Genomic DNA, 26,484 nt, shown 5'->3' on the forward strand with positions numbered 1-26,484 from the left:
AATCACACGGAACATGGATCAGAACCAAATGTACTAGATTTAGTGGAGCTGGCACCCAACCAGAAACATGTTGATCAGAATTTCTTCTCTGCTTGTTAGTGTTTTATGTATTCCTGTGCTCTGTGCTCCACAAGAAGGTAGGTTCAACTTTAATTATTACAATTTAAACGAATTATCTATCTATATATCTAATTCCGTAAGCCCAAAATTTTACAATGAAATTGTGAGCGAACTGGAGGCCGTAGAAAGCTGGGAGGGGTCTCATTTTAAAGGTCTGGGCATGAAGTTTTGGGGAAAAATACTCATTTTTCTTACTTATGCACCAAAAGGTTATTACAGGATAAAATAAATCACATTTAAATAGCATGGGAATCCAGGTCATGTCCGATTTGTTTACTTTAAAACATGTGGTTTAGATTTATTTAAAGCATATGGTAATATCATTGACTATTGGCTACAAAAGTTGTATTAATAGTGTTAAAGGTAGTATGTAATATATGTATTGTATGTAACTAAAGTGCATTTGAAAGTAAACATGCGTGCAAATGAAAATGAAACAGCATTTTGTGATTGGCTTCTACGCTTATATTAGGTAATGGAATCTTAGAGAGCAATAGGGCAACACCGACAATTGACATTCCAGATAACTTTGTTCTCTCTGATTGTGCAATTGTTTATGGCAACTCAATAAATCCAGAAAATATTCAAAACTACTCCAATAAAATAATTGTATGTCCTTTAAATGAACATAGTGATAATTTAAATGAAGAAGTATTAAAAATCTACTACAGTAATTATGAAGTAGTTTCAGAAGACCCTACAGAGAGGTTGAACATACCAATTGAGTTTATAAATTCAATTACACCATCTGGAATGCCACTACACAAATTAGTTTTAAAAGTTGGTTCAATAGTGATGCTCATAAGAAATAGGGTCTGGATTAGTTAATGGAGTACGATTGGTTGTGTTGGGTATGTCTGAAAAAAGTGTAAAGTTAGTAGTAATTACTGGAGTAGGGAAAGGGAACATATTTTTCATGCCAAAAATAAAACTAATATCTACAGATCCTAATATGCCCTTTAAATTTACAAAGGATTCAATTCCCATTGCGATTATCTTTCACCATTACTATAAATAAAGCGCAAGGCCAAACCTTCCCAAAAGTTGGAATTTATTTGAAAAAAAAAAAAAAACAGTGTTTACCCATGGTCAACTTTATGTTGCTTTTAGCCGGGTAAAGCGGCCAGATGACGTTAAAATAGAAATAGAAACAAATAAAGACCAAGGAATGGACCAAAATGGATAGATACTACACAACAAATGTTGTTTTCAGAGAGATTTTGTTACAGAATTAGTATTTTACAATTTGGAAGATGACATTATCTCTATGTGTTGTGTTTTTCTAAGTGAATTTGTCTATATTAAAAAAAATTTATATATATTTAATTAATAGTGAAGGTTATTGAAAATGTTCTTTTGCTGTATTATGATTAGAAAATTTATGTTACAAACCCACCACATGAAGAGTCCTTTTGAATTTTTATCCTAAACAGAGCAGACATAAAAATGAATTATGCAGGTATGTGATAACTGTTATACATTATTATAATATACAAAAAATTTAAACGATAATTCAAGGTAGGGTACGGTAACCCATGAGACAAATAATTTGTACAAAATAATTATTAGAATATATTACATATACTGTATATAGGGGCTATTGCCCCTACAAGCCACTAGTTTATATGTAAACTGATAAAATTGAAGACATTTTCGTAATGAAACATTTACAAAGATAATGAATTGCAATTCATGTTAAATGTAAATTAAAACTAGATTGATTTTGTATCCTCTTTGAATTTTCAACACTCGCTTATCCATTTTTCTTAGTAAAATTTTAGACAAATGCTGGAATCCACATTTTAAAATGGATTTTTGCCATCAAAAAGTAACATCCTTCTATGGTCATAAGGGAAATATTGATCCATGCTGTTTAAAAAATAAATCTATCTACATTTAACAGTGAAATTTTTATAATAGGTACTTAATATTGACATTTATGTTTGAATATTTTTTGATAAATTCATTTTACAGCTATATTTTCATCTCAAAAGTCTACCATAACGTCAACTCCAAGGGAGTCGTCCCTCCATCATAGCTACTTACTCTAGTTACGCTAGCGAGTACATTTAAATAACAATTGTACATTTCATGCATTGCTTGGTGTGCATTGAAGCATTGAAAACACAGCTTGTAAATTTGTCGTGTGCATCAACTATTGTCCTTTTCTAACATGTCTTGTGTATATTTATAGAAATTGGCTATTTATTCTTGTTATTTCACAAAAACTTAAAAACTATATTGAAACCAAAATAATCTACTAATAAACTATTTGTAATTATCTGGCATATCGACAAAAAGCTTTTTGGTGAAAACTGAAACATGAACCCTGAACTAACAGTGAAATTGAGTGGTCAGAAACGAGACATTCATCGTTATCAAACATGAGACACAAGCTTAAGGTTTCACATAAACTAAATAAATGAAGTCAGAAAATGAAAATAATTATCTACCCGATTTTAGAATTTGAAGAAGAGTTCACTTCATTGTTGACATTTTTAGTTAGTGAGATGTCTGAATTTTTTGTTACTTTTGTGCAGACGAGTCTGGACCACTGAGTTATGAGATACTTTCATCTTCTCACAGCAATGTTGTGACCCCTCTCTCTCCAGAGTAAGTTATGTTTTATCTAAGGGAGTATGTTTAATCTATGGTTTTATTCAAATGAAATTGTTTACTCTAAAACTTATATGTATAACAGCAGGATGCATAATCTGGGACAGAATACAATGGATTCAGAGACCTCTGTTTTTCTATAGAGAAAATGTTTTGACGTTTATGAAAACAAATACTAATGCTGTACTGTTTAACTACCGCATTGTTTAACTTACTGTAGCCATATTTAATAGTTTTTTTATGATAAAAGTTAAATCCTCTTTCCTGCTTATTTGCTGTTTAAAATCCCAGTAGTCTATTTGGGTTTCATTTATTTGCTAACAGATCAACAAGAAATAAATTTTGCAGTTTTAATTCAAAAACATTCATACATTGTATCAATAGTCGCACTGGCATTTGATTTATTTTGTTTTCACAGTGGCTTGCAAACACTTACTGTCCATACGGAGGTTCATGGAAGTGAGATGGACGGCCAGGCAACATCCAACAAAAACACCACCTATCTAGTGAACAACAACGGTAACATAACCGCAACAACCCTCATCACCAACAACATGGGCAACAACACTATGACTTACGTTGTAAACTCAACAACCCCTTCTCAAACTGAGAGACCGCAGTATTACGGTTAGTTCTAAATATTTGTAAAGTCATTGATTGTTATGAATACACATTTCTCTGTACACAAATGTATCTATGTATACTCCTCTGTTCTACAAAGAAGGGTTGGTTTAGTTTAACCTAAAACTACAAAATATATAAACCTCAGGGATACTTCAACCTTGTCACTTAAAGAGTCCTTAATTTTTTTAGATAAGGTTCTAATGTGCTGGTCTAGAGTTTAAAGCGCAGAACTTTGGTCCCCTAGGTTCAAATCCCGCTATAACCACCAATATATTCGATCTATCTGATATTGCTGCAACCTCTACGCCTAGCCTCAAGTAATGCTCCCGGGCTAGAACCTACCGTTCTATGATTTGAAGGTTGGACATAAAAAATATTTCAAAATAAATGTCTTCATTAAGACAACTTTTATCGGATGAGTTAATTTTACTTGGTTAGCTATTTGTTGAACAATAATTCAATGCATTTTAAACAGGTTGGCTTGGGTGTTGAGAGCAATAGTTAGTATAATAGGGATTGTAGACAACACCATCGTGAATAATATTAATGGTTGAATTCAAAATCATTTACAATTGACTAAACCTAAAAAAAATCGGATTTATGGGTTTGCTTGAATAATAATTTTTCTCTTTCTAGTAAGTTAAATTAGAGACCACCAAAACAACAATGTAAACGTTCCAACACAATAATTTAAAAATACACCATCATTGACATTGAAATATGAAAATTAATCAGAACAAGACAGAAATAATAAAAATGCAAACAAACTGTTTCCAATAACATTTATTCATATATAAAGTAATGATATTCAAGGGTCATGTGCTGTGTAAGTGGTGACTTTTCCGTTGTCGTTGACTCCGATGCTTGACTGTTTGAAGCTGGTCTTCTTCCCGTTGATGTCACTGGAACCAGATGATGATGAGGTGAAGACTCCAAAACTGGAGCCTCCAGGGGGCTTGAAGTTCCCACTGACACTGGACACTGGGGCCCCACCCAGCGAGTTTTGGGGGGTCTCGTCGAACCCTCCGAATCTAGAAATTACAAAGTCAAACAATTTCAAGATTTGTTAGAAGTTTTATTGGAAATAAAAAACTCTTAAATCATCATATTGGATTCCATAGAGGTATGACTCTATACCGATAATGTATAAATTTGGACCGTTAAATTGGTATTGTTTACATAACCATAACTTTATAACTTCACTAAAAAAAAAACGAGAAAACTATACAGGTAGTCCTCCCCATACATGGTGAATATGCTTTGGTAAAGTGAAGAAACAGAAACAGTAAATGCAGTAAAAGAGTATGTAAAAAACCTTATTTTCTGGTTAAAAATAAGCATTACAATTATAAAATCTCACCTATTGTCCAAACCGCCATCAGGTTTAGGGAAGACGTTAGCACTTCCATAGCCTCCCTGTGGTCCGTAAGTTGCTGTAGCTAGTCCTCCCACTCCTCCTACCTCGTTAGTATCCACAGGTAGACCTCCGCTAGAACACATAATGGAAATGTTAAATGTTACTTGTGTTACGAGTTTAGATTTATGAACCTTTCAGCCTATAAATGCTTTGGCTCATTTCAGCTTGTGTGTCAGATGCATAACTTTCTCACCCTTGCATGGGTTGATTATTTAATTTTAACTGTCATCATAAAGACAGCAAAGTAATGTTGCAGTATAAGTCACAACAAGCCAGTGGTGACTTCTTTGATGTGGTGACTACAGTGATGTGGTGACTACAGTGATGTTGTGACTACAGTGATGTGGTGACTACAGTGATGTGGTGACTACAGTGATGTTGTGACTACAGTGATGTGGTGACTACAGTGATGTTGTGACTACAGTGATGTGGTGACTACAGTGATGTGTGACTACTTCAGTGATGAGGCAGTGCAGGCGCCCTGTCCAAAACCAGCGTTTGGCTTAACATCGCAAGTTCTTATCACTAAAGCTACTCCTCGGTCTAGCATCAAACTCTAAATTCTTTTAACAACACTGGTACTCTCTTTTTATTTATTGACTCAGAAATTGTGAGGTGGTCTCTATCTCCTAGGTTATGATTACAACTACATTGTCTTACTGGTTCTCTTCAAACACCACTACGGTACCAAAATCACTTTATGTGTTTGGGCGTATCACATGTTTGTGTTTGGGCGTATCAGATTTGGGTGCAAGAAGGACATAAATTTTTGGCATTTCCACAAAATGTGAAAGGTTTTTGATTACTATTTCTTTAACCTTTAAATATTCTTATTTACAAAAATACCATTGGCGTTGAAACTGTTATAAAATTAGCAGGTTGTTTAGTTAACAATATTTTTCAAGGAACATATATTGGTATACAGTATACATATTATCTGAATTAAAGAATCTTAACTATGAGACTGGTCTCTGGAAGGTCCTCTGTTTGACATACCTCACCCACCCGAAGAGCGGTGATCTTGGGTAGGAGTAGGACCAGACTGTACCTCCAGGGAATTTGTGGTAAACTCCATGTCCGCTGTGAGAAGAGAAGAAGAAGAGCAAAGCAAGTGTTAGGTAAAGTGGCAAATAGAAGCAAAATAAAATGAAAAAGCTGAAAACTAAAATGTGCAAATTAGAGTTTGAAAGCAGTTATTTAGCATTGCATGAAGAAGGTGTGGTTAAAGGGCGACTGAGTGCTTGCCATCCAATTAATACAAAATACAGGTATTTTTAGAAAAATTGCTTAAAATTAATATGGATGTTAGGGAAGAAACTACAATCGTTAACAAATGCATAAAGCAATGGTAAGCTCTGGATGAAAAACAGTCTATGTGATTCAAGATAACATTTTTGCTTGGTTATGTTTGATTTTCTTATTAAAAAGTTTTTAGATTGAAATCTTAACCTGTTAATGTCTCAAAGTTAGAAGCTATTGAAACATAAAAGTTGTGTAGTTCTTTGATCAACAGTGTATTTCTATAGTGAGCCGACTCTTTTATTTTTATAAAACACGCTGTTCTAGTTTGATAAATTATGGTAGACAGTTAGTTTTTCTACTCCTTTCTATTCCCCAAGGTATATTTTTACAATGTGGGATTCATTTGGGAAGTTAAAAAAAAATAATAAGAAACACGTCATGACTACAAACCCCGGTTTTGTACTTTTCTTGGTACTCATTTTTGTCACTGCTCTGTACACTTACTAACGTTATTAAGTGTTCAAGATTTTGCTATGAAGCATTATATTGGAATAAGAGAATTTTAGGTGGTAATACAGTACACACTCAACTAAAACTCTCTTGACCAGTACAGCAAACAATACACATCTATAGATAACATATTTTTTTGCTATTTTTTTGCCTATGTTATGTATGCTTTTAATACTTAATACTTTCCACTGAAATAGTGAACATACAAAGTAGGTATTTTAAGGACTAAGGCCGACATATTCCTTAGACACAGAGCTGTTAATTAATAGCCCTTACAGCTAATGGCAACTAAGAGACCTACAGTTCATATTGGAGTCCCAACCACATTTTGGCTTAGTATTAACGAATTGGTCTAATTATCAGGATAGTACTGCGGTTAGTCATAGTACTCACCCGTGCAGACTTTAATCCACACCAGGGAGTATCGCATCCATAGTGCATGGCTATAAATATCCGCAATTCGTGACCTCCTAGTAGCTGGATTACAGGACGATTATTTTACTGCTAAACATATTGCAGTTATTATTAAAACTAAAAAATTTTAGACAACAACACCAATACTGGAAAAACACGTTTACTAATCGATGAAATCACTTACTTAGCAGCAGCCTGCTGAGCTTGAGCTTCAGCTTGAGCCTGGAAGCTTTGCAGAGCTTGGAAGTATTGGTTGAGGAAGTTCATGAAGTCAAAAGGTGCTCCGAAGTTAGGGAAGGGCGTCCAAGGGTATTGCTGACCGTACTGAGGAACAAACGGGCTATAACCTGGGAACCCAGGGAACCCGCCGGCTCCTGAGAACCCAGAGTACGGGGGCTGACCCTGGGGAGTTCCAGAGCTAGCTCCAGCAGCCACACCCCCCCTGTAGAGCGACTGAGGAGGGGCCATGTTGCTGGAGCTGGAGAAGGCGTTGAAGTTACCATATCCTGAAAATAGGAAAATTATATTTTTGGTGACTAACAAATGGGAGAATGTGTGTGTGTTTGTGTTTGTATAATGGTGTACTTGTCTACACAGTAAAACTAAATCACAAAATCCAAATAATTTTTGGATGTTAAATTGTTTCTAGTTAAAAAAAATTCTAATACTCAATAGTACAATTTAATAACATTTTCTATTTGCAAAAATAATTAATAATTGAACTGAAAGCAGTGGCGGATCTAGAACAGTCACAAGGGGGGCGAACCTGGGGGTCCGGGCGGTTTGGGGGTACCCCCCGAAAAATAGGTGTAAACTAAGTCCCCAAAATGGCAGTTTTATACAATTTCTTTGCCCAAAGTTAGTGTGACAAATTATTTTACGCAATTTGTATGCACTACTGTAGGCCTATACATGCAGTAAAAAATATACGTATATGTATTCCCGAGGGGGGGCGGTCACCCCCTTCGCCCCCCCTTTGGATCCGCCACTGACAGTAAGATTGCAGACATACCTCCAGGCCCGGGAGCTACATTGGTCCCTGAGGAAGATGAGCTGGAGGCCGAGGAGAATGCTCCAGACCCGCCCCCCGCCATGAAACCCCCATCAGCTGATCGGGGAGAGCGCACGTACAAACCTGCACAACAACACAACTACACATTGGACAGTGAATAAGGATATGATCATTTTATCAAAATGTCTCTTACTCAAAACAGAATACACACATTTGCAGTACAGACTGTAATAACCTGGCAATGGGAATGTCCCAGATTTTTGTCACAACTCAAATTTTGATACTGGGGTTTATTCTTCTACTCTACAGGCTTATCCCCATTGCTTTAGGGAAGGCCAGAGGATAATGTAATTTTGCAAGCAGACAAATGCAAGGTAAATAAAAGCAGGCTGCAAAAGAACACCGGTTTGATCCAAAGAAAAGTAAGTAGCCTTTTTAAAGGTTTGAAACTAGACCCAGTTATAGATGATCATTATTTGAACTTTAATAAATTGTCCTGGCTAAGAAAACTGGTATTAGACAGTGAGATAGCTACACAGATCATCTCACTCCATTCTACACTCACCCTTTCATTCATATTTATTTGCATTTTCATTAATTCTTTACTTATTCATTACCGGTTTATCAACACTATTTCATCAATAACAATTACGTTATCATAGCTTAACAAATTAAATATAAAAAGTGAGAGGTTTAAATTTGAAACAAAACTTTTCACACCTAAGAGGTGAATAGTGGGGGTTGGTGATAAGATATGAGGATGCCAGGCAGAGGTCAATGTCCACAGATGTTATCAGTCAGGAGGTAATGGTGTCATTATGGGAACAAGGACCGAACACTCCAGGAATGATAACAGCCGATGAATGCAAGATGTGAAATCTCACTCTGCAATCTCACCTCTTTTTTAAACACCTAAAAATAACCCTAAAAATATAAAGGTGGCTAAAAATGAGAGTGGAAAGCCAAAGAAAAAATTTTGTAGTTTGCTGACAGGCTATCTGGTTGGTCAATACAGAAAGATTTTGGAGGGGTGGTATTGAGTACTTTAAAGAGAATGAATTAGTTTTAGTTTCATCAATTTGTTGTTGCACCAGGTTCTAGCAAGCAAGAGGCTAGTAAAGAAAGACACAGTTAAACATGTGACTGTTTTCATAATGGGTATGGATGTTTATGAGTGTAGTAGAGTAATAGAGAAGACCTTCTTATACATTTTTTTTGTAATTTTACTTCTCTTTTTTCAATTATGCTTTGGGAAAAGAAAGAAACTTTTATTTACACAGGTCGTTTGGACTGAGTAAACTTCATTGAAACATCATTTATTTATTTCATTAAATCATTATTAACCAATCATAGTAGCAGGCAATTGGAAGTTAAGTGTGAAACTAGAAAAAAAACATGCCATATATACCGTTTCTTGTGTTTTACTGCCTTGAACAAGCTTTGTGTCATTGAACTGACTCTTCACTGAAGCAAAAAGACAACAAAACAACAAACAAAATCTATCTGATAGATGGGATCTTCTGTGTGTGAAACTGTTAAAAGATGTGCGTACCGGGATTATGGTCACATATATTTTTGGATAAATTTTTCCAAAAACTTTATGAAAATCTAAAACCTTCTTTAATTAATGACCTTTAGAATTTCAATAACTCTTTAATAATTCGAAAAGCAAACCTAGTTTGTATTAGCCTATAGTTGTAATTAATAGACATGATGATAAAATGTTGAGGTGTGATAATCGGCTACCTAGGAAGTAGATAAGTATTCAATAGACCATGACGTCATACCCTCATGAGTAACATTGATCAGATAGATACGGGCTTACATTGTTTGTACCAAGGTGCAGGTGGTCTACCTAGTTCTTTCGTCAATTAAAGGCATGGCCTATATAATTTTTTAAGGTTAACAATTAATTACTTAATGCGCATAATTCTTTGAAATGTGAACATCAAGTTTTGTCATTTTAAAATCCAAATTAAAATATAAGCCTAGCGTTAAATTTAAGTTATGAACATCACTAATATGTTCAAATCACATTAAACTATATGTTCATAGCTCATGAAAACCCCACTTTTTCAAAGAAGGCTTTTGGTTAAAAATAAATATCACATTATTTGTATATTTGTGAGGTTATTTACAAAAGCACTGCATCAAAAAGTGGTGGTTATGTTCAACTTCACAGCATTGATAAATCAAGAGGTATTGTTGATAAATAGTATTTATTAATGTTAATATTGCAGGTATTTTTATCATACCGAAATATTTTATATGGCATTGTTTATAGTATATTTCGTACCAAGGGCCGAAAATGAGGTTTTGCCGGCTCCGAGAGCTGCAAAACCATTTCGGTCCGTGGTAAGAACGCTATTTTTCACCACACTATACCCTATTACCACTATTCACCACTATAATAATGCACACTGATAGTCAACACAACTACAACTTTAAGGTTAATAAATAATTTGAGGAAACAGCAAAAATATAAATAAATAGTTGCTAGGCAACGGTGACAATAACACAATTCTATATTGCAATGCGGATTTTGATTGTGTATTTAAAACGCATTCATGTTCGAAGTAAGTAAGCGGACAGCTGATTTTGCGGCCCCGGCCTATAAAAACCTGCTCGGTCCTCAAATTGGCGACAGCTGGCATGGCCAGCAAAACGTAACTTTCAGCCACCAATTAACGTATGTAATACAGCCAAAAACATCATAGTGTGGTGAAATAGTATATTTCGTACCTAGGGCCGAAAATGAGGTTTTGCCGGCTCGAGATAGTTTTTAAGTTCGAGACGAAGTCGAGAACTTAAATCGATCGAGAGCTGCAAAACCATTTCGGTCCGTGGTAAGAACGCTATTTTTCACCACACTATACCCTATTACCACTATAATAATGCACACTGATAGTCAACACAACTACAACTTTAAGGTTATGTGAAGAAATAATTTGAGGATTCAGCAAAAATAAAAATAAATAGTTGCTAGGCAACGGTGACAATAACACAATTCTATATTGCAATGCTATGGATTTTGATTGTGTATTTAAAACGCATTCATGTTCGAAGTAAGTAAGCGGACAGCTGATTTTGCGGCCCCGGCCTATAAAAACCTGCTCGGTCCTCAAATTGGCGACAGCTGGCATGGCCAGCAAAACGTAACTTTCAGCCACCAATTAACGTATGTAATACAGCCAAAAACATCATAGTGTGGTGAAATAGTATATTTCGTACCTAGGGCCGAAAATGAGGTTTTGCCGGCTCGAGATAGTTTTTAAGTTCGAGACGAAGTCGAGAACTTAAATCGATCGAGAGCTGCAAAACCATTTCGGTCCGTGGTACGAACGCTATTTTTCACCACACTATACCCTATTACCACTATAATAATGCACACTGATAGTCAACACAACTACAACTTTAAGGTTATGTGAAGAAATAATTTGAGGATTCAGCAAAAATAAAAATAAATAGTTGCTAGGCAACGGTGACTATAACACAATTCTATTGCAATGCTATGGATTTTGATTGTGTATTTAAAATGCATTCATGTTTTAAGTAAGCGGACAGCTGATTTTTTGGCCCCGGCCTGTAAAAACCTGCTCGGTCCCCAAATTACGATGACAGCTGGCATGGCCAGCAAAACGTAACTTTCAGCCACCAATTAACGTATGTAATACAGCCAAAAACATCATAGTGTGGTGAAAAATGTTTTATAGTTACTGGATGTTTTACAAACTAAACATCACTATAAAAATTAAAATAATGCCTATACCAAACCAAGGAGTTGTAAAGATTACGGGTAAATGATCATCTGTATAATCTCAAGCTTCCAAGGACTCTCTCATTAGATGCAATTAGGAAAATACGATCATCTTCAGGATAAAGGAATAAACAATGCTACGTCACCAGTTTCTTGGCTTTAGTATCGTCCGTGAATAATTAATTATAATCTCTCTGGATATTGATTTTCACCTACAACAATTTAGCCCTTTAGCTAGCAAAATTAAATTTGTGGTCAAACTGTTTATATTATCTAGAGATTTGTTTAAAGAGCTCATTGTGAAGATTTATACATTAGAATGTTATACTCATTTTACTAACTTTTTTAAGTGGATAAGCATAGACGTACGTTTGTGTGAAGAGTTAAATTTATTATTGTGTTGTATTCTAAAGTGATTAACGTAATAGTTTTAACATACCGGATGATTCACAATCTTGTGTGTTATGAAGTTAAGTTCACAATTTTGTGTGTTATGAAGTTAAGTTCACAATCTTGTGTGTTATGAAGTTAAGTTCACAATCTTGTGTGCTGTGAAGGTAAGTTCACAATCTTATGTGATACACAGTCTTATAGCACACAATCTTAAGCATGCTATCTTGTGTGTTATGAAGTTAAGTTCACATTCTTGTGTGTTATGAAGTTGAGTTCACAATCTTATGTGCTGTAGTTACGTTCACAATCTTGTGTGCTGTGAAATTAAGCTCACAATTTTGTGTGTTATGAAGTTAAATTCACAATTTTGTGTGCTTATAATTGGCTTAAGTTCACAATTAGTGTGCATGCTATGAAGTTAAGTTCACAATCTTGTGTGTATGTTATGAAGTAAAATTAACGTTGGTTTTGAAGGAAAATTGTAAAAGCATCCTTCTATTTGCCCATTCATTACATATAAACATGACTTTATAATGAATAAGTTATTATGAATATTTGACATACCTGTTCATTCATAAATATGTTCGAACCTGACTGTTTTGCAATGCTGAAACTAAACTGTCTCTAGATACCCTAAACCGTACAGATATTAATGGAGATAGGTTTTCAAGTATTTATAAAGTTATACAAATAATGTTAATTAAAAACTCCGGCTTTGTCCAAGAGCCCAGTAAATGTGTGTTAAACTAAAGGAGTTACACTAGGCTACATATCACTTTAAATAAATATGAAATATCCTTATTGTAGGTTTACTTATCAAAGATCCAATTAAGGCGTTAAAACTATAAGCCTGCCCATCTTTAAAGAAGATTAGCTTCGTGATGAAACTGCATTAAGTCCGGTTATCTAGGAAAAGGAGCTATCCTTGGCAAGCAGGGAATTGCTATTTATCTCAAAACTACCTCCACAAAAAGCTAAACGGGAAACGGAGCGAGTGCCGTTCTATTCTTTGCAATGTGTGTCATAAACTGTCAAAACCTTCAGGTAAGCCCGAGTGCCGTTTGACTCTCCAGAGCGTAAGCGTGATTTAGGGGGGGGGGGGGTTATTAGTGTAAGGGGGTGTATTGGGCAGGATGTAACGGAGAACGGGTACAGTTTCTTAACTGGGATACCCTAACTTCGATTGTAAATATAGATTCGATTACCCATGTTTATATGAACATTTTGTTTAGATTGGTTAGTAGGCTACTATCAGCCCCTGAGGTTTGTGACACACCTTGTAGTTGTAATTAATAAACATGTTAAAGTGTGATAGTCGTCTACCTCGGAAGTAGATAAGTATATGTCTTCATTAATTTATTTCATAATCAGCAAGTTTGGTTAGGTTAGGTTCGGTTATAATAGTGTAATTTTATACATAAAACAAGTGTTGCTCATCCTACCCCCCTGGTAGATTCCACCCCCTATACCCGCCGCACAGTGGGACCGGTCACTGATAGGCTACCTGGCCGGCACTCGCACCGCCAAGCATCAGGCTGTAAAATTACCCTCGTCGAAGGGTTTAGGCAATTAGCACTCGGCCCTGCACTCAAGAGAGACTGTCCAAATCACATGATGCCCTCAAATCATCCGTGGCTTTATCTTCGTGATAATTCCGTAACCCAGTGGTTCGGATCCCAACTTATCCTGGATGTTCATGTTCTTAGGCTAGAACAACTTTCCGTGTGTTAGAAAGCTTTTACCACAAAAATAAAATAGCTCAATGAGACACAAGACACACGTAACGTGTCAGTGAGTAGAGGCCACAAAGTTGCTCTAGGGCAAACCCTCTTCAGTTTTTTCTCGCGGAAGGCCGGAGTGTTTATAATTGGCATCGCGGATAAGATCAAGATCCGCTGATTGGTCTGACACGCCACTGACAGCCAAGGTCTCTGGGTTCATCCTTCAACAACGCAACACCAACAACGTAACAATAAGAAACGTGATGTAGAGTTGGACTTGTTTTGAGCCCTTTATGTATCTGTCTTGAGCCATTATGTGTCTGGAACCATTCAGTTTTACGTTATAATAGTTTCTTTGGACCCGTGCGACTGGGCTAGGCACGAACTGGACATCTCTTAATTTACCTGGCAATTAATCCCCTAATACATAAACGCCATTTTTATTGAGGCGACTGTAACTGCATGTATGGTCGCATGCAGAATGGAATTCAAACTTGGATGGCGAAGTAAAAATGTGTCCTGACCTAGTGCAAAATTAGGCGCTGTAGTTTCAAGTGATTTGTCTTGTACGAGTTCATCCCTTTTGGCTTCACTAGAAAATGTTAAGTTTCAGCTCGATTATTGATGAAGGTGGGCAAGACTTAAGTACGTGTCCGCCAGTACCAAATGTATTTATACCATAACTGATTAGAAGAGCATTTAGATTCTATGTAGATACGTCGTTGTCCTTTGCATGTATGCCTACCACAAATTTTCATTTGATTTAGATAGGAAGAATAATTCTTTTTTGTCTTGTTCCTTTGTATTAAAGTGTTCCGTTGACGAAAAACTAAGAATATTAGGTTAAAAATAAGATTATTTAATTTATTTTAATTCATTCTTGATATATGACACGATTACACACAGTTTGTGATTCTCACTGGAGCTCATCCTAAAAACGTCGAACAACTACTAAAATATTACAAAATTAATGCTGACATTTTAAAGTTGGCATTCTGTAAGCCATACATGACATTAAGTAACGCTTGAATATATAATAGGTATTCATGAAGGTTTTAAAATGCAATACTACAAAATCGCGAACTATTATAGTAACACATTCAACTAAATAAACAAAAACATATACAGGCATTAAACAAAGCACAAATACCGAAAATGAAAACACACTTTTGAACACTTTTAACTCTATTATTCTTTCCATCCTTGGAGTAAAGTAAATTATGAATAACACTACAGAAAACATACTACTATAACCTTTTTTCTGTAATAACACAAATGATGTAGTTACAATATAATAAAGTGTTTACCTGAAACAGAGCTCACGAGCAGAACTATCAGAAGAAAAGCTGCCATCGCACGGAAGAGGCAGCAAGTAACAACAGCTTCTCCAAGAGACGCGAAGACTCGACGAGGACGACCGAGGATCACCGATGTTCGCCGAACTTGATACGGTTAATCGAGGGGTCAAGGCAGTCCGTATTATCGGGATACCGGATATTCACCGTCCGGAAAACCGGATTGGCTGCACACGATTGCGAAACCGGGAATTAGACGTCCGGATAAGTGCAAGTTTCAAGATGATGGCAACCTATCATAGTTTTATGATCATCAGTCCTGATCAGAATGATAAGATGATAAGGTGTTTTGAAACGCTAGTTGAGTATTGTGTTTAAGCTGGCAAGGTAAATAGATGGGGGGGCGTTAATAAATTGTCGGTTGCTGAGAATCACGGGATTGATGGAAAAATGATAGTTCAGCTTGTCTAAATTCACTGTGTCACATCTTTTAAAGTTAATCTTTTTTGAGAGAGGAATACGTAGTGCATTAAAAACCCTGGTGATTTAAATGCAGTGAAAACATCGTCTTAAAATTGTAGGAGATTTTGCAGCATTCAGTATAAAAAAAGTATTATTAGCCATAAAACCCTTATGTTTGATGTTTGCAAGCACGACACCGTTTAAAAATCAGTACTACCATAGTAGTTGGCACAGCCATCGGACAGCCCTGAGTATAATAGAGTGCAGTAAATACAGAGGAATTGTCATAATGAAGGGTATAAGAAACCCGCTTTAGTTACAATGGATCAAAAGCATATTGAAATGTAAACGGTGGAGAACATTTTATTTCAAAACTGTAACACATCCTTAAGAACAACACTAAAACACTCATCAGCACTATCGTAATCCTGCTGAATACTAGAGAAAGATTGGAAAAATATTATTACGAAAATGTGTTCGTATTTAATTATGTTCTTAAGTTTAACAATGATTCTTGACATAACACTTGCTTAGTGTTTTGAAAGCGAGTAAAGTCAAATTGTTGTTCAATCTTAAATTACGTGTATTTCGTCGATGTATTTAGTTTGTAACTCATACAAAACACGGATTGTTTAAGTACATTATTACCTTTTCACAGAGAAAAATCCCTTTAAATCCGAAATTTTTACCTTTCATTCGTGATACTAGATAAAACATAAATCAAGTTCCATGTTGCCTCCTTGAAATGAAAACAGAAAACACCACAAATCTAAAACCCCATCAGCATCAATCACAATTACATTGATACTGACAAATAGACCAATTAAATTTGCACGATTAACTTGAATTGAATTACAGAGTTTCAAAGGCACTAAATCACTCATGTACAAAGGAAGATCCGGCAGCAGTTGTGACGTCATAGCGATGACGTAGAATACATTGACGTCATCTGTATCGTCCCGAGTGGTCACGATTTACATACTCATCTCTCCGAGAGGATTCAAAGAACTTGTAGGAATTCCCTTGTAGACATAAATAAACTAGAAATTAATACGCTCTTTTATTACACGAATCCTATAAACTCCTGGTATTATATCGATAATATTGTTCTGGGGAAGTTTATAAATTTATTGAGGAAGAATAACCTGAAATCTACTTTATTTAGAGGTTGGCGGCCTCTTTTAACCTTGCTAAAGTCCACATCTGTGCGTGGAACGTGTCCAGCAGAGCAAGGGGTGAGCCGGTACAGTACAAGGGTGAACTGCACTGATAAACATTAGTTAGTGAACAGGATCCGAACCCACGACATGGTTGCCTTTGGACCCAAAGTCCGCGACGCTACCGAAACGCCACCACCTGACCATACTTTCTATGGACTTGGCATTAATTATTGCAAACTCTTATACATTTCGAGTAAAACTATATTTTATGTCTTGTTTCTTAAGTTCCAAATATTCTGTCCTGTGTGACAAACAAAATGGCAAAGGATGGTTTTAATAATATTTATGTTGACGGCCTCAACATAAAGAAAAGCAACGGGTGAGCCGGTAGATTACAGGAATAAACTAAGTTGATAAGCTAAGTGGCAGAAACTGTAAGTAAAACGACGACATCGGATGGTCCCGGGAATTCCCAGGGATATTCCACGGATCTTCTCAGCATAAGAACGAATATATTTACCATACTAAGTAATATGTAATAAACTTAATCGTTCGGGAAAAATTATTAACTTTAGGTACTTTTACAGCAGTATTCTGTAGCATATCTCGAGAAATACTTGAATATATATTTTACAAAATATGAGGAAAAGGATTTCGTGGATATTCGAGGGATATGCCAAAGATATTCCCGTCCATCGGTCAAAACCCCTAAAAATATTTAAATTAATTACTGTATCGGGTATATCCCAGGGATATTCCTATATCCCATGGGATTTTGGGAACTGGGTGGGATATCCTGAGGATATTCTGTGCTGTATGGGGCAGACTTGGTCAGAACTCACACTGTTGTCAGTAGTGTTCACAGATGGAATCACGTCAATAAAAAATATCTCATCGATGACATAAGATTTCGTACACGTATATTCTAACTGAGAACTGGATGTATTTAAATAATATAAAATTTTTAGTAGGAAAAAACGTTCAAATTTGTCAAAATTGGAAAGAACTTTACTGTACATTTACATAATTTAATAAGCAGGTGTTTGGTAACGATGAGCAATGATTGCCAAAAATATATTTGAAATGATGTGTTCTTTTTTAGGGGTTTGTTGACTGAGAGTCACCATACTAATGAGGTGATATCTGTGGAACCAGGATCAGAACACTCACACCTGATTGACAACATGTTAAGGTTGTATCTTTTCTTGTTTTTCTGTGGATTCGTTGTAACATTCAATGGTGAGTACTGTTTTACAGAATTATATGTAAACTTTGTTGTAATTTAGCTTAACAGCTTCACTAATGGTTTAATGAGAAACAAACTGAAACACTGTATAAAGTGGTTTTTAATAGTGAAATTGCACGTAAAGGATCGTGTAAGTAAAACCTCTTTGAAATATTATAATGATATGTAATGGAACTACTCTATCAGAAGAAAAAACAATATCTTGAAGAATTCTTAATCACAAACTTTACTTTTTTAAAATATCCCGAATCTGAAACTGGTAGGTGATTTACTTAAACTGTGTTTAAAAATAAAAAAAAATTATTGCAAATCGATTAGTTGAAAGTAAGTACGACTTAAAAGTAAACCTAATGATGGATAAAACATGAATGAGTAAAGCTTACTGATGGTATCTTATTGTAAACAAAATTGTATACTAACAATATTATTGTATAAGTTGACATTAAGTTGTATAATTTACTATTAGTTACTGAAGGTTATATCTAAATAAAAACATACATTCTGGTAGAGTAAAAGCAAGGTATATAAACAAACCGGACTTACCTTGTGATCCCAATTGATATTTAAATGGTCTGAAAACAAATTTATTTGGGATAAGAAACCAAGCAAACCATTTGTATATTAAATAAAATACTACAGAAAACAGAAGGTGGAATCACGTATTTTTATGAAAACTAGAGGTCGTCCAGTGGTCGAAAACTCTACCAAAAATATATAATGTACACATTGACTATTGTATACCGAAGTAGACATCCCATCTATATGGACAACTGTCACAATTTTTGTTATTAATAAACATGTAGATGTGTGAGCCAGTCACAGTAGAATGTGTGTCTATTTTCTACTAATTTTTGTTGCTCACAAAGTGCATGAATCATAATACAGTTGTTATAGCTCATAATACTTCATTCCAAAAGTTTTACTTGGTAAAAAGCATTGTTTATTCGACAGAAATGATTCATTTAGATCAGAGCAATCTTTTGGTGGCTCACATCAACTACGAGGAATTTAATTTAAAAACTGGTAACAACTTTAAGATGGAGATGGAATGTCTAGTTGTAAGTCAAAGGTACATGCTTCTCTATTTTCACCCCACACTGTAAATAAAACATGTGATTGTAATTTATTACATTTGTTTTGATTTTGTGTTTGTATTTCGTTGTTATTTAGTCACCAGCGGCAACCCATAGAGACCATGTTAATTTTTTAAATTTCAAATTCATTTTTTGTGCTTATATTTGAGCCTATTTTTATTTTGAAAGGGATTCTGCACATCTATAGGAAAATATATTTCTAACAGTATGCGTAGATTTTCCCTGTGATGCACAGGGGCTAAGAAAAAAGGTTTTAAAGAAACATGCTTGCCTATTAATATATAAATTATAATGTTTTAGCGAATTTCCCATATAGGGAATAAGCTATTACCGTAGTACTCGTGGTAAGACCTGGACGCGGGACCGATTTTTTTTTTCGTTTTGAGGTCCCTAGAGGCCAAAAACACCATCCGTTCAAATTCATATATATATATATATATATATATTTATATATTTATATATTTATATATTTATATATTTATATATTTATATATATATGTGTCCGTCAGCACGATAACTCGAGCAAAAATGATCCGATTTTGATGAAATTTGGTACAAACGTGTAAACGTACGTTTATTCGAACGAGTTCGCGATCCAGCATGATCGGACCATGGGAACGGGGGTTTACGGGGGGTTTTATGGGGTAAAAATAGGTTTTTCCCATTTTTGACCCAAAAAACATAAAATTTAGCAATTTCTTTCCAAACCATTTTGTAGAGCTTAAAAAAACAAATAATTTAGTATATTGAAGCGTTATTATGCGCCTAATGGTTACGGAGAAAATTCAAAAAAATTGTAAATTTAAAATTCCCATGTTATTCTTATGGAGAATAAGTAAACTGTTGTAGTTTGCTTGTTTGTGAACATATTTTGATCAAATTTGGAAAATGTTTTTATTTCTTACTAACTATTCACATTTTACAAAAAAAAAAAAAAAAAACAGTTTTACCCCCCTTGATGCAGCAAACCTAAAGTACTTGTTAAACTAATTCTATTTAAATCAAGAATAAATTTTATATTTTTAAGTAGACATTTCAGTGTAAATCCAATCAGTCAAATGGAAATTCGCTTAGTCTGCAGGTTTGCTGCGGCGGGGGTATTGTAGATTGGTTACGATGCAAACTGACAGTAACAAATTGACAGTTATATTGTGTGTTATAGAGTGTGTACATACATTATTAATTTATCAATATGAATGGAAAACTTAAAAAAAAAAACACCTTATAACCAGTCCTTTGTTCATAAAAAATAATTTAAAGTTCCACAACCTGAGGATAAGCTTCTCATAGATTTATGTTACTCGCAGGTGTGGCAGCAGAAGAGTCCGTTTTTAAAGATGTTAACGTCAACCCACAAGCACCGGAAACAGTCAAAGTAGTTCCGATAGAGCAGCATCAAGTCGAACAACCTAAACCCATCGTTTCGTCTGAGAGTTTGTCTTCGCCTTTACACGTCTCACTAAATTATCCCAGATATGATTTCTGGCCTTTCTACCATTTCTACAATCCATACTTATATTTCAACCCGTTGAACAACGTCAACTCCGAATACTTCAAAAACGTCGTCGCTCGTCAATTCGTTGATTTGAAAAACATCAGAGACAGACAAAACCATCTTTTGAAATATGCTGAATGTTCTTGTCCAAACTCAGAAAAATGCCAGAAAGTAAACCAACCGGACGGGACTGAAGAATTTAGATCAGTGTACGAAATGAGCAGGGAATCAAATAAACCAGAAGCAGCTTTTGTCACTTACGATAAGTTTAACACAGCGATGAACGAAATTAAAAATGCTATTCAGAAGTTGGCCCTTCGACAAAACATTGTTTATGAATTTATTGAATGCTCTTGCACAGTTAAAGCTGAATGTGCTTCTATCAAGCCAGTTTTGAACGCCTTGTTCGCTAGCAACACGGACGAAACTAGAGGTATCCTTCAAAACTTGTTCTTTCCAGGAAGCTTCAATGCACCAAATGCCTTCTTCCAAAGCCTCGCATCCTTCTTCAACCAGATACCATCGTGGTTTACTTTCAACTTCAACCCTCTAGCCAATCCAATTTTTAACGGTTATCAACCATTTTACACTCCACCTTTGACTGGATCCATTTCTTCTTCATCATCTTCAACATCTGGCGTGTCTTCAAGTTCTTCATCTCCTCAAACTATACAGTCTCCTCAAACTGCACCTACAACTAGTTACGTAGGAGGATCTTCATTAGGAGGTCAACCAGTTTTTGCTTCTTCGTCCAGTTTTAGTTCGACTTCAGGATCGGGTGAGCAAGTCTCCGGAGGTCACGTATCAACCAGCGAAGGTGGGAAACCCTCCGAAGAACATTACTTTGTCAGCTCAAACGGAGAAAATGTTCATCTTTCTTCCTCTTCTGGTGGAAATGGAGCTTCGAGTTCTTCTGCGAAGGCATCAGGAGCTCGGCGGCGTAGATCATCGTCTCCTGAAACTTCCCAGACTTCTCAAACTTCGCATATAACCAGTTTCTCAGGAGGATCTTCTTCAGGAGGTCAACCAGTTTTTTCTTCTTCCTCCAGTTTTAGTTCGACTTCAGGATCGGGTGAGCAAGTCTCCGGAGGTCACGTATCCACCAGTGAAGGTGGGAAACCCTCCGAAGAACATTACTTTGTCAGCTCAAACGGAGAAAATGTTCATCTGTCTTCGTCCTCTGGAGGAAGCGGAGTTTCAAGCTCTTCCCCTAAAATATCAGGATCTCGACGACGTAGGTACGTCATAGATCCAAGGTTGAATCCAGTTGAAGTTGGCATCCTCCAAACACAAGCTGGGGTACAGGCTGGACTGGCGGCTGTGCAGCAAGGGGTGATTCTCGTTCAACAAGGAGTGCAAGCAGGATTAGTTAATATACAGCAAGGAGTCGCAGCCTCCCTTGGTTGATACTATAACAAAACTGTTGCTCTAAAATGATTTTAGTGACAATACATTTAAAATCAAACGAATAATATGTGTACTATAAATAAATGTACGTTAGTTAGCTCGTGTTTTTACACATTTCCACATGGTTTACTTTGTCTTACAAAACCGCTTTAATTCTTAAACCAATCATAGACAATTTATACGTTTAAAGATTTCTTTGTTGAGTCATATTCCTATAGTGAGCTTTTTGTCGGAAAAGATAATTTGTCTCGGTTGTGTCTGCCGTCTCTAGACCTTCACCATCAGTTACGCACAGGGCATTTCCTGCTTGGAGCAAACTACTGTACTCTCAAAATGTTTTGATAAACGTTTAATTGCAACTTAATCTTAAAAATGAGTTATTCTTAACAAATACCGCACATACAGTACCCTGTCCACTGATTTGTGCAAAGGTGCCTAAACGATACCTTTTTATTGTTAGTCGAAATATGATCTAAATTTAGTAAGTCTATTGCGACTACTAAATAATGGTAAAAGGAATATGACGAACTTCCGTGAATGTATTGATTGTAAATATTAAAAAAGGGTATGGGTTATTGACAAACTAATCAACACACCTTCTTCAATAAAACATTATCGTTTTTAATAACCATTTTTCTTTTACAAGGTAATGTATGTTAATTATATTTTTTTAGTCAACTCTTAGTCATTGGTATATTTGGAAGTAAACTATACTTTATATATATCACTCAATGAAAACTTCTAGTTTATTAATATCTAATAATTTACTAAACAAATCCTGAACCAACAAAAACACAACAATTACTATCTGCCCATTTACCGAATCTATTTTCGCCCATCAACTTATTCATAAGGAAAGTGATAGTAGATTAGCACGAATTGGACTGCTGGGGGTAAATGGACTCCATTATTAGCTAATGGCTCTGATTAAAAACTAGAAAAACAGACATAAACATCATACTGTATCCTGCCTACAATCTGCTACGATGTTGCTGTCTTTGGCACTCTCATCTATCTTTGTTGTCACAAGTAAGTATTACATTTTATTGGTCAAGATGCACTGATTCACTCTTAAGGATGAAAGATTAAAATGATTTGTTCGGAATTTTTTAAAGCATCTTATGTTTATTTAATGCTTAGGTATGGACTTGGAAAAATAAATCTAGATATTTATTTGAACTATGTAAGATTTTATTTTTGTTACAACAACATGGTGTTTACTTCAGTCTATTTTGATTCCCAGCCATTATTGATATTCAATACGTTCTGTTTACATAGGTTACTGTTTATATGATTTTAAATTCATGTATTAAAATTAATTTTACATTAAATGAATGTGGAATTGTTTGAAAGGTACATTGACCTCTTAGAAGTACTATGTTGACCTTCGGTCCTAAGTTTAAAATGAAATTAAAACCGTTCTCAACGGTTATATTCTGTTGAAACAAAGTTTCACAGGAAAATACATCCACCTCAGAGACAACTTTTTATGCGAGCATACATATGCAGTATATGAAATGAAACTTAACTGATCAAATTGCTAAGCATTTATCTCTCTACTTAACAACTATTTTTTAAAACGTTTTTATTAGGTCGCTTTCTTGTCCGCTACAAATTTTGCAACCGATTTTATACTAACTTCCCGATGAGCTAGGGACTTGAAACTTGAAACATATCTCACAAATGGAAGACAATGCAATATTATACAATTTAATTTTCATATTTCCCTTGGGCTACGCCCCATGGGCTTGTTTTTATTAAATCGATTTCTTGCAAATTTTGATACTTCCCGATGAGCTAGAGACTTGAAATTTGAAACATAGCTCACAAATGGATGACATTGCAATATTATATAATTTAATTTTCATATTTCCTTTCGGGCTACGCCCCATGGGCTTGTTTTTATTAGCTCGCTTTCCTACAAATTTTGATATCAATTTTAAACGATGTTCCCGATAAGCTAGAGACTTGAAATTTGAAACATAGCTCACAAAGGCATGACAATGCGATATTATATCATTTAATTTTCATATTTCCCTTGGGCTACGCCTCATGGGCTTCCAAATTTTTCATGTTTACATTTTGAAAGAATGTAAATAAATATATCAATTAATTTAAGTCAGCTGTAAATACTTAAATTTGACAGTTCAAAGAGCAGAGGTTAAGAGGTACAGGTTATGCTCCCAAGAGATTCTTTATACAAATATTTCAAAATATAGATAAACAATCTGATTGCAGATATAAAGATGTTTGTTAATAATGTAAATTGTTATTTATTTAATGTTCTATAAAGTAAACAATAAATTAAATAGATTGATATATTTATAGTTAGTAGGTAGGGCATACATTCAATCTAATACATAATTATATGAAAAGAAACTCAAATAAACCTTAGATTTCCCACATGCCTTAAATGCTTGAAATAGATTTAACATCCTCACGCATTAAAAAACTAAAAAAATAGAAAATAATTTATTAATAAACAACTTTTTTAAACAAAACGTTTTTAAACGTCCTAATAAGTAGAAAATAATTTACAAATAATTTATAAATATGTTGAGAGAGTATAAATACTTGTACGATTTAAAACTAAAAACGTGGGGTGCATGCAATAGATAGTTTACCTTCACCTACTGAACTAATGTATTATTATCAATTAATTGCATGCACCCAACGTTTTTCGTTTTAAATCGTACAAGTATTTATACTCTCTCAACATATTTATAAATTATTTGTAAATTATTTTCTACTTTTTAGGACGTTTAAAAACGTTTTGTTTAAAAAAGTTTTTTATTCATAAATTATTTTTTTAATTTGATTGAGTAAATAAAAAATGTTGTTTGTAAAATATTCATGCAAACATGTTTCTCAACTAGCTTATCGTAGTAGTTACCTTCTAATGACAAATTCTTCCCACAAATACTCTGAAATCTATGGTCGTCTATGAAATTTTGGTGGAATATCATAACTATAGGTTTTGAGTTTCTAGCGTTGAGATTTAGACATAATTTAAGGATCTATCCAGCATCGTTATGAATCAATATGAGGTGGTATTACCGTTATACATTTGTAAGCGCTACACCAGTGTGTATTTATATTTTACATTTTACGAAAAAATTGTGAAAGGGGAAATAGTACACATTCCTAAAATGGTTTTTGAAGGATCGTCCTGTCACTCTATTTTAAATCTGTATTATTTTTTTTTTATTTATTTGATATGTATTGTGTATTACCATTAATTTCCAGCCGTCTCGGCCCAGTACCTGGTGGACGAGCTCCCAGATCCCTCGGCGTACATAGATGACCCTTCCTTCTACATTCCTCCCCAACTCTACAGGACCGTGGTGCTCAGGGACAGCAACACCGGAGCTATCTCCACCATCATCTACATCGTGGAGCTGTTCAACAAGCTGCAGAACTTCGCGACTGCTATCATCCAACCTTTCACTGTAGTAAACAAGCCCAAGCCTGCTCTGGCACCGGCGGCGCCGCCAATAGCCGTGGGTCATAAAGAGTCAGCACCTCCAGCACCTTCAGCACCTTCTTCAGCACCCCCAGCAGCACCTGTATCAGCTCCCGCGGCACCTGCACCCTCTGGCAGATTCTTGCCTCCACAGTGGTTCTACCCTGACCCAGCGTTTTTTTACACTCTATAATTTCTTCTGCACAAAAATTGGTCTAGTCTATACATAGAGTAAATATTTGGAATATACATAAGAATGAACTAAATTGTAAAAGTAACTTTTTATACTCGAAAATGCTTACGTTATTATTGACCCGCTAGTTTAACACTAATAACTGAAACTTACGCCTATTTACAAGTTCTTTAAAGAGAAATGTTAATACTTTTATAGAATAGATTGTATATTATACTTGACTATATAGAATTAAATCACGATATAAGAGACGATATGCGCATCTACCTAGTATGATTACATTATGCGTGTAAAAAACTGCATATAAATGATTTAAAATCAGAGACCTAAAATATTGCGATTGAAAAATCTATTAAACTAACTTCTAGTGGGGGAGGACTTGCTTTATTTGATTTCTAGGTTGATGAACACTTTGGCATAATCACACAGCCTTTTGTGATTGTTAGGATTCGTACCCAAGCCATTTAGGATAGAAGCCACGTATCGCCTACACAGATTATTTTTTACAAATTGTCATACACTCATCAGTCGATTTCGAATTGTAAATATACATCTAATACCAACGCCTTTGGACTTCTTTAACACACGCCAGACGCTTCGATAAGATTTTCCACTTAGGAACAAAATGTTATGACGAACCGTGGTGGAAAAGAGGTTAACAACGGTTTAACAGAAGTATGTGATATCAATTTTCCCAAGAAAAATGATTACTTAATAATTGTTTTGTTGTTGTTTTGTATTATGAAATGTACAAAAGCCTGCGTACTGTTTAGCCTCGCAATGTCTCGGCAGCGCAAGCACCGTGTCCAACCACTCACCCGCTTGCGCTTTGCGATCGCTAAT

The 26,484-nt window shown here is 35.2% G+C and overlaps 2 protein-coding genes across 2 annotated transcripts; one reads left to right on the top strand and one right to left on the bottom strand.

Moving 5' to 3' along the window:
• The first annotated feature begins 23 nt into the window (after positions 1–23).
• On the top strand, positions 24–3,378 carry LOC128988336 (uncharacterized). The gene is made up of 3 exons (XM_054409529.1): positions 24–137; positions 2,661–2,733; positions 3,155–3,378. Exons 1-3 carry the CDS (start codon positions 68–70, stop codon positions 3,366–3,368), a joined length of 357 nt encoding a protein of 118 aa, XP_054265504.1. The 5' UTR covers positions 24–67; the 3' UTR covers positions 3,369–3,378.
• Positions 3,379–4,125: 747 nt separating this feature from the next.
• LOC128990248 (annexin A7-like) lies at positions 4,126–15,257 on the bottom strand. The gene is made up of 5 exons (XM_054412555.1): positions 15,134–15,257; positions 7,956–8,078; positions 7,128–7,449; positions 4,721–4,849; positions 4,126–4,391 (listed from the first exon to the last, which is right to left on the bottom strand). Exons 1-5 carry the CDS (start codon positions 15,177–15,179, stop codon positions 4,169–4,171), a joined length of 843 nt encoding a protein of 280 aa, XP_054268530.1. The 5' UTR covers positions 15,180–15,257; the 3' UTR covers positions 4,126–4,168.
• Positions 15,258–26,484: the final 11,227 nt, after the last annotated feature.

Source organism: Macrosteles quadrilineatus, unplaced genomic scaffold (assembly GCF_028750875.1).
Source record: "Macrosteles quadrilineatus isolate MER2022 unplaced genomic scaffold, UCM_ALF_1.0 Scaffold_3__2_contigs__length_128488019, whole genome shotgun sequence".
In the NCBI taxonomy this organism is placed as follows: Eukaryota; Metazoa; Arthropoda; class Insecta; order Hemiptera; family Cicadellidae; genus Macrosteles; species Macrosteles quadrilineatus.

Excerpts from the sequence above, each read along its gene's own strand:
- LOC128988336 (XM_054409529.1), top strand. The coding sequence starts at position 68 with ATGTTGATCAGAATTTCTTCTCTGCTTGTTAGTGTTTTATGTATTCCT. Across the intron at positions 138-2,660 it reads GCTCTGTGCTCCACAAGAAG|ACGAGTCTGGACCACTGAGT; the intron begins GTAGGTTCAACT and ends ACTTTTGTGCAG. Across the intron at positions 2,734-3,154 it reads GTGACCCCTCTCTCTCCAGA|TGGCTTGCAAACACTTACTG; the intron begins GTAAGTTATGTT and ends TTGTTTTCACAG.
- LOC128990248 (XM_054412555.1), bottom strand. The coding sequence starts at position 15,179 with ATGGCAGCTTTTCTTCTGATAGTTCTGCTCGTGAGCTCTGTTTCAG. Across the intron at positions 4,850-7,127 it reads GCTCAGCAGGCTGCTGCTAA|CGGAGGTCTACCTGTGGATA; the intron begins GTAAGTGATTTC and ends TATGTGTTCTAG. Across the intron at positions 4,392-4,720 it reads GATGGCGGTTTGGACAATAG|ATTCGGAGGGTTCGACGAGA; the intron begins GTGAGATTTTAT and ends TGTAATTTCTAG.